This window comes from Haemaphysalis longicornis, unplaced genomic scaffold (assembly GCF_048455015.1).
Source record: "Haemaphysalis longicornis isolate Haplotype H1 unplaced genomic scaffold, Haemaphysalis longicornis Haplotype H1 scaffold_5, whole genome shotgun sequence".
In the NCBI taxonomy this organism is placed as follows: Eukaryota; Metazoa; Arthropoda; class Arachnida; order Ixodida; family Ixodidae; genus Haemaphysalis; species Haemaphysalis longicornis.
In genome coordinates, this window is record NW_027526385.1 from 181,012,699 (window position 1) to 181,027,033 (window position 14,335).

The 14,335-nt window shown below is 45.8% G+C and overlaps 1 protein-coding gene across 1 annotated transcript in view; it reads left to right on the forward strand.

Moving 5' to 3' along the window:
* LOC144139536 (intraflagellar transport protein 46 homolog) overlaps window positions 1-14,032 on the forward strand; it is a 37,171-nt gene extending 23,139 nt beyond the window's left edge. The window contains exons 5-9 of the mRNA XM_077671848.1: window positions 219-331; window positions 912-978; window positions 7,839-7,899; window positions 11,849-11,937; window positions 13,843-14,032. Coding sequence (XP_077527974.1) covers window positions 219-331; window positions 912-978; window positions 7,839-7,899; window positions 11,849-11,937; window positions 13,843-13,929 — 417 coding nt within the window. The 3' untranslated portion in view covers window positions 13,930-14,032. The remainder of the gene's footprint in view (window positions 1-218; window positions 332-911; window positions 979-7,838; window positions 7,900-11,848; window positions 11,938-13,842) is intronic.
* The last annotated feature ends 303 nt before the right edge of the window (window positions 14,033-14,335 follow it).

Genomic DNA, 14,335 nt, shown 5'->3' on the forward strand with positions numbered 1-14,335 from the left:
ATTTCGGCGCACGTTAAAATCCCCAGGCGGTCAAAATAATTCCATAGCCCTCCACTACGGCGCGCCTCATCGCCTGCGTTGTGCCGGCACGTTAAACCCTACAATCACCAGTAAATTGAAGAACATTTCAGGCTGATTGGCATTGAAGGGGAGGAGTGGCCGCTATTACCTTATGCCATGCTTCATGCAACCTGGCACGTTTCAACTGCTTAATTCAGGTGGTCAAGTGCGTGGAGCGTCCCGAAGAGCAACCCCGGGAGATTGACCTCTGGCTTCAGAGCGTTCAGGAGCTACACCGAGCGAGACCACCACCCACCGTCCACTACACCAGGTCCGTGCACCCTTGATTTTAAAAATGGTGACACTGGGGGAAGGACTAAAGCAGTTTGATCAAGCCCATCGGAAGCGCGATCCCGGTGAAGATTGCACGCTGCTATGGAAACCAGTTGGGGCTGAGGAACAGGGTGCATCAGAAGTCATACGCTGAGTGACCCTACTGAGGGTGGGATTCACAGTGCCTATGAGGGGTCGAGAGAGGGAGGACTTCATTTAATGCCCCAGGTTGGTTCTGGGATGTTGGAGTCTTGGACTTTATCCCTCCCTCAGTCGTCAACCATTTTTTGGCGTCAGGAGTACTCTTCATCAGGATAATTCATGATGGTTGCGTTGGGAAATATGAGGTCAGCACCTCTGGATTAGCGATATATTGTTCCCGCATCCTGTGTGCACGAACGCTATTTACAGGTTCGCTTTTAATACTACTCATATTACAGCGTCAGCTTTACTGCAGGGGGGGGGGGATGACAAGCCCTAAAGCGATTGATTCGTGTTCTTAAGCAGTTGAGCAGTTATACAGCCACCGAGGCCTCAGCGCATGGTGGTGTCATTGAGACAAACGGCGTCACCTGCAGGAACATGCCGGATGTGGAGTCCCTGATGCAGGAGTGGCCGCCTGATTTCGAAGAAATGCTGTCGGAGGTGAGCGGCTTGAGCCTCGTGCATCGCAATCATTTTCTTGTGCGCGCGCTGCGAAGAGGGAGGAAATGGGTGAGAAATTCTGCTTGGTTGTCCCATTTGTGTTGGCATGACCAACTGGTCGTAGTTGTTCACTGAAGAGGCAACTCCGACCAGAGCTTTGTGTGTGCCTACAGAAGCGTCCCCTCTCGGGTTCTACTGAACGAATAATGTATGCAGACTATGTTTAATGTACATCCAAATTATAATACGGTCACTTTTGTAGAAACAGGTTACGTCCTTAAAATCAGATGGAAGATTTGTTGTTGACGTCAAGGTTAATGTTTTGTTAAAAATTGCTTTGAGGCAGCAATTGCAAGCCTACAGATGATTTTTGTTATTTGCAAGGGACTGCTCCAAACGTACAAGCCAAGAGCCAAGCTACAACAGTTAATTCCGCCTATGTTCACGACCTGGGGTCAAAAAACATTTGACGGAATTGATTGTAGCGAACGCAAAGTTTGAAACAAGGGAATGGCTGAAGAGAAATAAAATCTTACCTAAGCCTCAATATTAAACACAGTGAGCTTAAACGAGGGTTGTAGCGTCAATATGCACCGACATGTTATCGACAAAGGGTTTGTTACACATTTTATACGCTAACGTTTCTGCGTTTAAATAGTAGTCATGAAACGTAGCACTGCTTAGTTAGTGGATAATGTATAAACATTTATTGGTGACAGCTGATTTTTTTCTGCTGCTGTGATGCAGATAACCAATTGCTGTGTTGTATGTATGAAAGTTATTCGCTTGAATATATCGTGTGTTTGGTCCGTGACCGCACTTTTTCTGGTCTTGCGTTTAATTTGAAACCCCACTTTACGAAGTATTCAAGAAATTGGCACGCCATTCCAATTAAGAAAATTCCCTTCAGACACCGCATCCGTTCACACCACAAAAGCACATTATGCAGCTTAATAAAGCACTCCGCAAAGCCCAAATAACATCTTACCTGGTAGTTCTAAACGACAGGCAATATGAACGTAATTTCTTTCATAAAAGCGCACAAGGTGGCGGTATATATTTTAACTTGAAAGGGTTTTATGCCAGCGTACACGAAGGTCTCACTGACGTCATATCCGTCACTGAAATGACGTCGCCATAAAAAGTGTCAGGCTTCGCCAGGTTTCGAGCCTGCGAACTCTCTCGCCGCAACGGGAGGTACGAGGCGCTCTGCCAGCTTGCTATAAACTCAGACGCATACAGCTCTACGAGCGAGCCTTATATGCTTCCCTATGACTCATTCAGATGGTGCTGCCGTCTAGGGGAAGCGGAGTAAAGTAGCGCATTATGACGCTAATGAGCGCCGACAGTTGGCGCCTCGATGCCAGCGCCTTCGTGCACTGGGGACGTGCGTGAATTGACGCACCTTCCACTGTTTACTGCATTGGGTGCGATGGCCCCTTGTATTTTCTGTTTCTTGCGTGTCGGCGTCACTTCGTCAGGCGGGGTCAGGCTCGCGAACCCTTCGCACAGGTTCCTTTAATATTGAACTGCTCCTGTGAAGGCATCTTTCACTTTCGTGTTTTACCCATTCCTATAGGGACCGGGCGGCCGTTGTATGGCACCACCGTCGCTTCAGCGAACAGCGCCGCCCGTGGCGAACCGCTCGTCAGTGGAATGCCGGTGGCGGTCAGCGCAGCGTAACTGTGCATGGCTTTCTGTCGTTTTTATGCGGTGCGGCTTGCAAAGCGTACGTAACCCCACGTGCATTTTTCAGATCGGTAAACCTTGAGCGTGGATGTGACGTTTACGAGGCATGCCATGTGTGTGATTTACGCCCATACTCAGTATTTACAAAGAGCAGACGACGCTCAGTGCGCCAAGCTGGAAGTCAAACTGGAAGTGAAAGTTCGTTGCTTCATGCAATTTTTTGATGCCTGCATGTAGTTTCGCGTATCCAGGAGTATACTGCAGCTAAATGCTCCCACAAAGCCGGTGTGTGCAACCGATCTAGGAAAGCTGCGGCGCTGGCCTTGGGCAGTTTATAACAAAACGGCGTCGACGTTGTGCACAAGCGAAAGACAAAGTTGGGGGTGTCTTCTAAGATTTACCTCAAAACAGAAATTGTGATGGACGACGCTTCCGTAACTTCATTACCTACGGCTGAAAAGTGTTTCATTTCAGAGAAATGCTCTTACTACAGTCATCGGGAATCGTTGATAGAATAAATACCGCATGGTATTAGAACGTTATATTGCTTGTCGTGGAGAAGCATTGCTTTACAAGAATTGCAATGGTTGCTGGCTATAGTTGGTAAATGGTTTTTCAAAAACCAATTCCTGCGTGGCTGAAGGACGCAGTACAGGAGGGTGTCCGAAACCTGTACTCAGCTTCACAACTGAATGCTGCGGTCGGATTACAAGCTGCCACCTACGCTTGCAAAATCATGCACACCTTCGTCTAACGACGATGAGGATTTATCGCAAAGCTCTATCGTATGGGTTTCCTTGGTTGCCTGACTAGTTGAGCGTCGAAATTGGCCAGCACGCAGTTTGGTCTTTTTTTTTTTTTAATTGCGACAGTATGCCCTTTGGCATAAGTTCCTACAGGTACAAGTGTGCACCCGTTTCCCGGATGAAATCCAGAAGACAGCGGTGGTGGGGCCCCCACAGCCATCGCTGAAGATCGGGGGGTCTCCCCGGATGCAGGCCTGTGCCGCGAAGGTGCCGGGATCTCGCTGCACTCAGTGAAGGGCACGTCCATAGCAGGTGGTTGGTGTCGGCTTCTTCGGCAGGAGCCGTACAAAAGGGGCAGGTCGTGGAAAACGGGGCATGGTATCGCGGTGGGTCTTTTGATCGCAGCCTCTTTGACTTTGAACATTTCCCATTCGATTTCGCAGGAAGAAAGCTTTGCGTTCAACCATCATAATCAATAGACGGAGGGCTAGATGATTTCGCTGTTTAATTTTGAACTTCCATGTCCAGCGTGTCGGAAATGTCTGTGCTGTAGGACTCGGGCTGATGCACCCATATTTGAGGCAACTAATCGCGCGTTTTTGGTGTCTTAACCAGACATTTCACGATTTTTTAGGTACTCTGTAAAGAATACTTAAGCATTAAAAAACACCGGCTGACGTTAACGCTGCCACATTTTTGAACTATCGGTGCCAGCCTTTATTTTACGCAGGTGTTAAAACGGGAAGCGGAGGAGGGATGGTGGATGGTTTGTAGCTTGGGCTGTTGAGTTGGTGAATAACTTTGGCTCTTGATAAAATGACCACCACAAATGTGGGATTTCAACTTCGTCTTTCAGGCTCCCATGCTGTCAGTGTGTCCCTTCACCAAAACCGAAGGCACAAAGCTCACGGTTACAGGAAGTGTAAACTACAGCAACATTTCTACGGCTACACGGTAATCCATCTCGTATGCAGGTGCCTTTCTATTTAAAGCACACGTATCGAGGTATCCCAGAGCTAAGGTTGACGTGGAAACCGTAGTCATTGAAACCAGTGAAGATAATTTAAAGGGGTAGAAATGAATAATAATATTGCTAATAGTTTTATTCCTACTCAGATCGCGCGGAGCCAGGCACAGAGCGCTGCAAAAAGCGCTCGTGTCAATACAGCCCATTCCCAACCTTACAAGCATCCAATAAGTTTGCGTAGCCGTTAGTGCATTTAAGAAGAAAATAATACTACTAACAGTTTTCTTCGTACTCAGAACGGGTGTAGTCTACCGCAGATCGCTGTACAAAGCGCTCATGCCATTGCAGCCGATACCCAACTCTAGAAGCGTCCGACAAATTTACGTAGTCATTACTGCATCTAAGAACCCAACACATCTGTGTAGACTTTGTTTCACCGCACATATACGCTCACAACACCACCAAAACATTCAAAGCACCGAAGCAAACACGACAAAAACAACGGGAGGCTGTGTAGTCCAATGCGCCGGCTCATTCCACTGACGAGGGGAGCGCCGAGTGGTGGCGCCACCCGTCTAGCTGCCCGGTCCTTATACATGCACATGAAAGAGGGATCAACCACAATTTTAACGTTGCGTGTCAATTACAGTTACACGGTTACGAATCGTATCCATGACAACCATCTTTAGTTGTCATGCCATACGCGTGCCGGTTGCGGCATGTTTTAGACGAAGATTATATGGCTAGGGTTCCATGTAATTTTCATGCCACAAACGAATACTTCCCAGGCTCTTCACGTCTTCTCAGGGCGAAGCGCTCTATAGCGCGAGTTTTAAGAAAACGAACCCCAAGTTGATTGTGCTATTACCACGTAGCCTCGACAAAACTCGCACACTATTGAAAGCATGATTTTTACTTCAAGCTTATACTTGGAAGCGCAGCTTGAGTAGATTAGTTAATAGCAGATCCCATTGGCAAGACCAAACACGGCTCAGACATTAAGCATGTATGTTTCATCACATGGATATACATGTTGAGTACATTAGTTATCAATGGGCCCATTTTTGGGGATGAGAACATGACTTAGGCCTCTAGCATATACTTCTCATAACTTGGATGTGTAGTTTGATTAAATTCGTTATCGGTAGACACTATATTCAAGGAATGAAGCCCAAAGTGTGTGCGTTTGCGCGTGCATCTTTCTTAGGAATAACCTTCGTAAACCATTATGTAAAATTTGCTTATTTATTTATTTATTTATTTATTTATTTATTTGTTAAAATACTCTCAAAGTCGGGAGGAGTTACAGAGAGGAGGGGTTAACAATTCACAAAACATTAGTTAGCCGTTTTGAATGATGTAGTATCCGGAATGCAGGCGATGGTGGCGGGGAGGTGGTTCCAGTCGTCGCAAATCTTGGGCATGAACGAGTAAGAGTAGGGGTTTGCGCGACAGTTAGGAACCCTCACCTTGTACCTGTGATCGTTACGTGCGGAGAAAAGGAGAGCCTGTTTTAGAATGGGGTTAGTAAAGTAATTCTTATGAAAAAGGCACAAGCAAGCAACTTTCTTTCTAGCAGCAAGGTCACTGAGTTTAAGTGACCTTGCTGCTAGCATCATTGACGTGATGCTAGCGGTTCGTGAGTTATTTGTGGCAATGAATCGAGCAGCCCGGTTCTAAATGGCTTCCAAAGATGAAAACAACACCAGCATATGAGGTGGTGTTATGTGTGTCATCTATGTGTCACCTTTTTGTGAAGTGGCGAAAATCTTCGCCGGTCATCCACCTCCGCACGAAGGAATTGCTCATGGTTTTCTGTTGTAATTACAAGTATAAAAGGAGACGGTGACGCCTGCTTGTAGCACCTGCTACTTCGTCTTTTTCAAAACCAATTACAACAACAAAAAGGAAGCAACCCATTGAGCTCACAATTAGGCTGCAGTCGTTAATACAATCAGTTCATATTTCCCAGCGAATGTGATATGGCTAGGGTTTCCGGGTCTTTTTCTGGCATGTCAGCAAAAGAAAACCTGCTCTTTGAGGAAGGAAGCGCCATTAAACAGACTTGGCTGTCTCAATTATTCGTTGCTGTAGAGAGCTTCGGGGGACCACATTATGGTTCAAACGACCTATGATCTCGGTGGTGACCCCGAAGTTATAGCGCACACTGAGATGTTCGTTGTCCACGCGGGAACAAGCTCGGGACTTCGGCTCACGCGCGGCACACAACCCGAACGCGCCGAGAGAGCAGAGTCTCGCATCGAGACAACTCAACTAACGTGACGAGGTGGTACGCGTTCGGGGCGAACATAGGCAAGCATTCCGAGCATTTTTATAATGCGCGCTCAAAAAACGCTCCGTGGCAAAGCCAGCTCTATCGCAAAAGAAGCTGTGAAGAAAATAGCTGCAACTCTTGAGTAAGTGGACGACGGTGACGATGATGATCAGGGCGATTTTCGTTTACTTTTCAAAATTAGTTCACAGTTAAGTTGCAAAGGTTGTGGAATTCCCGTCTGCTGTCAACACATGGGCTTATAGTCGTTCCAAGCTTTATGAGGTAATCACGAAACCATGGTCCATACCATTACCAAAAGGCAAGAAAAATGAATGCGTGCGAATTTTCTAACCATCTGTTGGATGTGTATTTTATACGGCTTCGGTGGTCATTCACCTTCAAAGAGTGGAATGTCTCCTAATCATTTCCTCAATATTCATCGTGCTTTTTACTGCTGAGGTGACACTTACCCTTCTTCTATTGCTATTCAGGTTGAACGCAGTTTTTTTAGGGCTTTGTATAGGGCTATCTGAAAGTGAGAATTCGAGATAAAAACTGATTATTGTATGTTCATGTTTAGTGATAATGGCAAAGAACCGACTGTAAGATTCCCACCTACTTGATTCTACCTTGCGTGTGTGATGTAGAATAACTCCATAGCGTGCGAAATTATTATAGACGCATCTGTGGACATGAGTAGGGTTATGATGATGATGAACTTCGAGGGGGAGAGAAGTGGAATCACTCCGTCCACTTGTCTACTTCGTCGTAGTACTCCTAGTGCAATACGAGATGATGCAATACCAAAAAGCCCCATTTGTTTCCTATTGAACATCTTCGATAGGACTCAACCGATTTTTCGTTTGTCGTTTGTGGGGTAGGTATAATGTCTATGGTGGGGTACTTTCATTATTATGCAATTTGTACGGAAGTGAAGTGTTAGGGTCGGCACGTACGACATTCTTCAGTTTAAAGTGCGAATGGCTGATAGCCCCCGAGTGTGTTTCTATATTGGAAACATTACCCGCTAAAAAAGACACAGACCAAGAATAAAGTAGTCGCCCTGTGCGCTTCTACTTGTTTTGTGACTTTTATCGCTGGTGATATGTTTTCAACTCAACACCAACTTGCCCAACTTGCAGCCTTAATTGTGTTTCTGTATTTCGCGCTGTCTGGCTTTCAGGTGCAGGTGCCGTCGGCACAATTGGAGTGCACGCTGGAGGAGTATGCAACCATTGCCTGCTGTGAGTTAAACCTTCCCACCTGCAGGTTTTAGACGTGCCCCACCCTCCTATACTAATTGTCTGTGCTATTATGCTGGAGCCCATGTTCTAAAACAGAATCCGCAGTGTTGAGGTACTTTTGAAGTACCGTTTCCGTCAGTGTTGATGTACTATTTCAGTCTGTCGTCCCTATAAGGGTAACCATTGAAGTTGGCTACCGCTTCTATCCGTCAGAAAGTCTCTAACGTAATTGTAGCTGCGCTCTCCCAGGTTGAGTTTCGATAGTTGTCTTAGGATTGCAGCGTGCTCGATTTGACCAACTGCACTCTGTAGGTCCAGACACATTTGCGAGCTCTGGAAATACATTTTTGTGCAGGCGGATAGTTCAGAAGGGATAAAACAGGCATGTGCGCTGGAACTTTTTTATTTACTTTGTGAATTACGCGCACATCAGCTAGAACACTGGACGCGAATACGTCTTTGGGGAATGTGTGTAGGTTCAAATGAAAACTTTTATTTCTGGCGTGTATGACTCGCTGTTTAGGTCGGGTGTGCAACTTTGTAACTTTGTTTACGGCAAGGTAAAAAAGTTCCGTATTTAGTCTTTTAGAAGCCAAAAAATTCAGAAAGTTCAGCAGGTTGTTATTCAGCTTTAGGCAAACTTTGCGCCCCGGTGAGAAAAGAGAGAAATTGTGAATCGGGTTAAGACTTTAGGGGGTCCATCGTTGTGGTGCTCCATACCTGCATAGCAGCAACTTGTTAGAGGCAGATAATGTCCGCCAGGTATTCCCAAATACATGCGCAAAGCTTGGCTCCGAAAATGGACAAAATACTTCCCTTAATATTTAAAAAAAAATCGAATATTTGATGAACAAAAATAAAAGAAGACCGCCCTTTGAATGTTTTTTTTTTTTCAGAATTCTCTGAATGAAACGCCTCGAGGCATGCAGTGAAACTATACAAATTATGCAGGAAAACTTTATTTGAGTAAAATATTGTAATCCGACTCCCCGTTTTCAATGAGAACATGCAAACCGGCAAGGGACTTTCAGCAGGCTGTCTCAACCACAAGCGTGTTATGGGTGCGCCCATCTCTAATACGACACGCAAATAAAATGGGGAATGGAACTCTTGAACAGTTCAGTGCAGTTTCAATTTATTGTTGGTATTGAAATGTTACAGAGCATAAATAACTCTAGGAGGTCCCATAGTCATAGACTGGGGAGGACGTTCAACCAATAAATACAAACAAAAAATGCACTCAGTGTGGTTAACAACAGCAACAATCCTACAAAAACACAGAGAAAGAACATGTTTACACAAACAAGTCAGATATTGTTAATAACACTCAAAATCATTACACAAAAAAGTATGTAAAGGGGATCTTTATCCATATACCACATGTACAAGTACAGTGGAACCCCGATAATACGACTTTCAAGGGACTGCGAGAAAGCGTCGTATGACCGGGGTGTCGAACGACCGGGGTGCGGTAAATGCCGGCCTGTAGACGGCCTCACGTGACAGGTGGACTAAGAACTTATTTATACTGTATTTAACGCGTTCTCGCGTGATGTGCGAATCTTTACTTGAAAGCACAGGTTAAAAAAAACTGCCATGTTGTGTCCCCTCCCCTTTACGGCGTCCGAGCTAGCCTGCAGCCAATCGCCGTGCGCTATGCGACGTCCGTGCAGTCCGGCGCTATTTATAATCCAGCTCCCGCGCGCCTTGCAGTTTTTAACCCAAAACTGTTTTATGCCAGGGGACAAGCCAGTGCGAAACTGCCCAAGCCAAGCGAAACAAACGATAGTAGAAGGTGTAGATAAAAAAAAAAAACGTATTTCCGTACAGGGTGAAGACAGCCTCTTTACGGTCGCGTTCGCTCGCTATTGGGTCAAAGGGCTTAACACATAGCTGTTTTCGTTTCCCACGAGACCCAGCAACGCGGAATAGATAAGATGATTCAAACTTCTCGAGTAAATGGTGTTGAGGCAAAAATAATAGCGCGGTCTTGCTGCAGTGACTTGCTGCGGCGGCCAGCGACTGACCCAAAATGGTGGTGCCAACGGCGTGTCTCCACCCTTGCGGCGGACGCGCGCGAATTGAGGCACCCCAGCAAAGAAAGGAGCGGAGTGACAAACGCGGCTTTGAAAGACACTAATAAGCATGGAGCCATGGAGGAAAGAAAATATAGAGAGCAGAGATATAGGGAGAGAGAGAGCGTTGTGAAAAGAAGGAAGTTGGATCGAGCGGGTGGGGAAAGCGGCTGTCTGGTTGGTCATCGCCGTGGGGTTGCGTCGTATGTAATTTGGCATTCGTCGGCGGCTCGGTGCGAGCTTCAAATTCACGGTCCGCCTGCCACCTGAACTTCGACTTTTCGCGGTTGGCGCGTTGGGGTAATGCTGTTGCGTGCGGCCGTCGAAGGTAAAATTCCGCTCACGAGCACCCGCCCGCTTGCTTGCGTCTGTTTGCACATCAAGCAGCGTCAAACGCACGGGTGTTCACAATAAAAAAAGGTCTGAACGAGGTGGCGCGCAGGGTCCGTCGTCTGAAGCGGACCGCATGCACCCGAGCGTCATATCACGGCGGTGTTTAATGCATTGTTTCTATGGGGACCGCGGTTATCCGTCGTAACAATCGGGTCGTCGTAAGTGCGGGGGACGTATCAGCGGGGTTCCACTGTATATAATAACACTCATTATGCCAAAATCATCCGGCGAAGGTTGGCATAGTAATGTGCCATGCGACAATCTTAGTCTCTCGACTGATTTACAGAATAAAAAAGTGTTTTTTTGGAAGGCAGTTGGCTTATGGCTGACCAAATTGTTGTGAAGCTTTATATGTACAAACAAAGCTGAGGCCCAACTTTCACTGCCTAACTGCCGTGCACGCATCAACCATAGCAGCAGAGTCGAAAAAAACTTTTGCGTTTTTCCATTTAACGACGAAGATGGCTGAATGCGAAGCTTTCTCGTGATGGATTCTTTGGATGGCCAATCCCACATTGCGAGTATGTGCTACCCTGGAGGTACGCACCACTTTTCTAGAATGCTCGCAGAAACTCTCGAGCATACACTCCGTGGTCCTAACGTTTGGATGTGGGGTGTACGGCGCGAATCGCTACCTACTGCATGACCTTCGCTTCGACCATGTCGAAATGGAGCAATGGTATAGACGCCGCAAGATACCCAGGTTCGACTCCGACCACAGGAAGCGTTTTTTTCTTTCACTTCACCCAAGATCAATCATCATCATCGTCCGAGAAAGTTGGCTTTCCTGCAGGGCATATTGGCGCACAGGGGCATCAGTGAGGACACGAAAGCTTCGCTTTAAAAGACAGCGGCTGCAAATAACCCGTCGTTAGTTCCGCACAGTTGATGTTTTTTTTGGTAACACTTGCGTATGCGCGTTTAGGGAAGACAGAGTTCACTTTCGAGCTAGTAATGCTCATGCGTATTACTCCCTGAAAAATAAAATAAAAAGTAAGAGTATACCAGCATGTTAAATCTGGCATGCAGTTAACTGAATCAGTTCAGCCAGTCAGACTAAAGCTTCAGCACCACTGGGCTGTTCTGTCGGCTGCATCGGAAACATCTGAAAGGCAATGTTAAGAAATGCTTATGCATTCTACGCCTGTTCAATAAGCACTGCAAAATTTGTTTGAAGCTTCATTCATTCACTCCTATGTAAAGGATGTGTGTCAGTTAGTAAGAAGTGGTTCATATGATGAAGCCAATGGCCATGTCTTACGTGCCGACGCAGGTGCAAAATTTTTGATTCCGTCAAAGTCTATATTCTATGATAAAATGAACAATATCGATAAAATGAAGAAGCTGTCCGTTTATTAGAAATGATATTAACAGGTGATATGTGTTGATGCGGCCGCTTTTTATAGCGGAATTTCTTTTAGGTGCATTGGTTCTGAAACCTGCTCACCGACTGCTCTTGTTGCCTCTCCCTGTCTGTACAGTGCTGATGGACATCCCCGTATACAAAGGAAAGCTGATCCAGTCTATGCACGTCTTGTTTTCTCTCTACACAGCCTTCAAGAACTCGCAGGTGCGTGCTGTACGATCCGGTTTTCGGGGGATAGAAGGAAAATACTTTTTTAAAAAAAAGGTCGGGGTCTCACAGTCATTAGGTATTTAGTGCTTTTACTGACTGGACATGCATAACCTAGTAAACAGCTACGCGTGACGATGTGGATCAGCTGAACGCGCAGCATGACGTAGACACATTCAACACGCACATATATCTCACTTAGACAAAAAAATGAGCAACAAAACCAACGGGATGCACGAGGAGAGCGAGTATAACTGTGTTACTTTAGGTATACATCTGCTCTTGCTTTTATAACCAGCAGCGGAAAGTCCCCTGATAGGGTCAGTCGACTTGCGCAAAAATAAAATATTTGAGTGATAATTTTAGAATTACGCATTTTAATGTGAGAATATACAAGTCAGCATGTGGATTTGCGAGATCTTTTTAAACGTGATCTGGATTGGGAAAAGTGCTGTAGTTTTATGGTCAATATTCCGTAGACTTTTGTTACTATCAGTGAATGTTAGTATCAAATAAACAGCAGTTACTAAGTGCGCGGTCAAGACTAGTGGCGACAGCGTTCAGGGTCCATATTTAGTGGCAAAACGTACCTACCGTTCTGCGGAGTAGTTAAGTTCGTAAGGAGTTTGTAAACTAAACGTGTGACTACCTTTTTACTAGCACTTTTGCTACGAGTGGCCGCTGCCATTAAGTTTTGCTGCGTTTGCAACCGGCTTGTTTTCCGAATTCGCAGCGTTCGGCTCCATTTGGGGATTGCTAAAATCATAATCGAAATTGGGGTTGGCGTAGTAGGGCTTAAGGGAGAAAAATTCGGGGAAGCCACATTCTCAAAATCGACTTCGCTACATTCCTAAAGCAATTAAGGCAGATGTTTTTTCCCAGATAAAGGAGCTTTTTTTCGTCAATGTGATTTGTATTCCTTCAACTAACTGAAATAAAAATATTGTGGTTGAAAATTGTAACGCGTGTTTCAGAATTTAATTGATGTACGGGTCTCGGAGCACGACTGGCCTCCAGGCGTACCTCTCGACATTGGCGTTTAATTCGATAGCTAAAAGATGAATGACGCACACAAAGAACCCGCACAAGTGTTAGCATAGTGCGGTATGTTCTGCTGGTAAACTAAAACAAATTTGCCTATGCATTACTTTTCATCTTCAACAATTGTCAGCTATAACTGCTTTCCGATCTAAAAACTTTGTTTACGCGCGGTCTTTTGGAAATATAGATGGTATTTACTGAAAAGTTTAGCTGGCAATTTCTTCGCTTGGGAACACTGGAAACGGCCACGGACATGGCCTAAGCGACACGGACGTGGCGCGGCTTGTGCCACTGCGCCCGCGCGCCGAAGAAAAAAAAAACCGGCATGCGTCGTCTGCTCCGTTTCAACCAGGTTCTCAACGGTGGTGTCAACAGAGATGTTATTAATCTCACACACACTGGACTCGAGACATTTCTTGGCGTTCGGTGGGGTAGAGTTTGAAACGCCCAACACAAACCATGTGCTTAGCACGGAAAAGTACTTCCGTCCCGCGGAGCCCGACGTAACCAGAGACGGCACACTCACATGGTTGCCTGCATGCGTGCCTCGCCAGTGAATACAAGCTGTAGTCGATTCGTCATCGCCTGAATAAAAATACGCAGTTATACGCGGCTCATTATTAGAAGTGGCGGACGGGTCTTTGAAAATACTTTGTGGTACTCCGCGCAAATATAGTTTTTTGATTTCAAGACGGGCACCGTATCCCTCTGCTAGCATCCTTTTTTTCTTGGTAGAAACGCGTGGTTATCAGTGTTTGTCGAGTTTACTAAAACTCTCTTCCGTTTTTAACCTGTACTCTTCTTTTACAGCGGTGAAATGCAAGTTATTTTCTGTGGTGTTCCTTATCTTCATCTTTACAGCACTTCGGAGCCCTGGGCATGGAGAGTGGAGGCCCTGTGCCCAGCGAAGGAGAAGAGCCTGATGGCGTGGACCGGCTTGTGCTTTAGCGAGATGTACCTTCGATCTCTACAAAGACAGCACGTGTCGCGTAACATCGGGAACGTGTGCATGGTGCAGCCGCACTGTTGCTTTATTTACCAAACGAATAAAAGTCATGTCACAATTCCTCGAACAGAAGAACGAATTTCGGGTGCTGCTGTGAATACCTGCGAACGGTTTGTCATAAAAAATAGTGCCCTTCTGCTGTGTGAGTTCACTGTGCCGCGAATTCACTGAGCCATTTGAGGTTTGCGGACGACATAGTCTTATTGAGTGAGACTGCAGAGCACATGCAAACAATGCTTGAGAAACTACAATGAGAAAGCATGGCTGTGTGGCTAAAAATAAATATGAATAAATCTAAAGTATTGAGGAATAAGCATGTCAGAAATGTCCTCTTCAGCTTAGGAAATG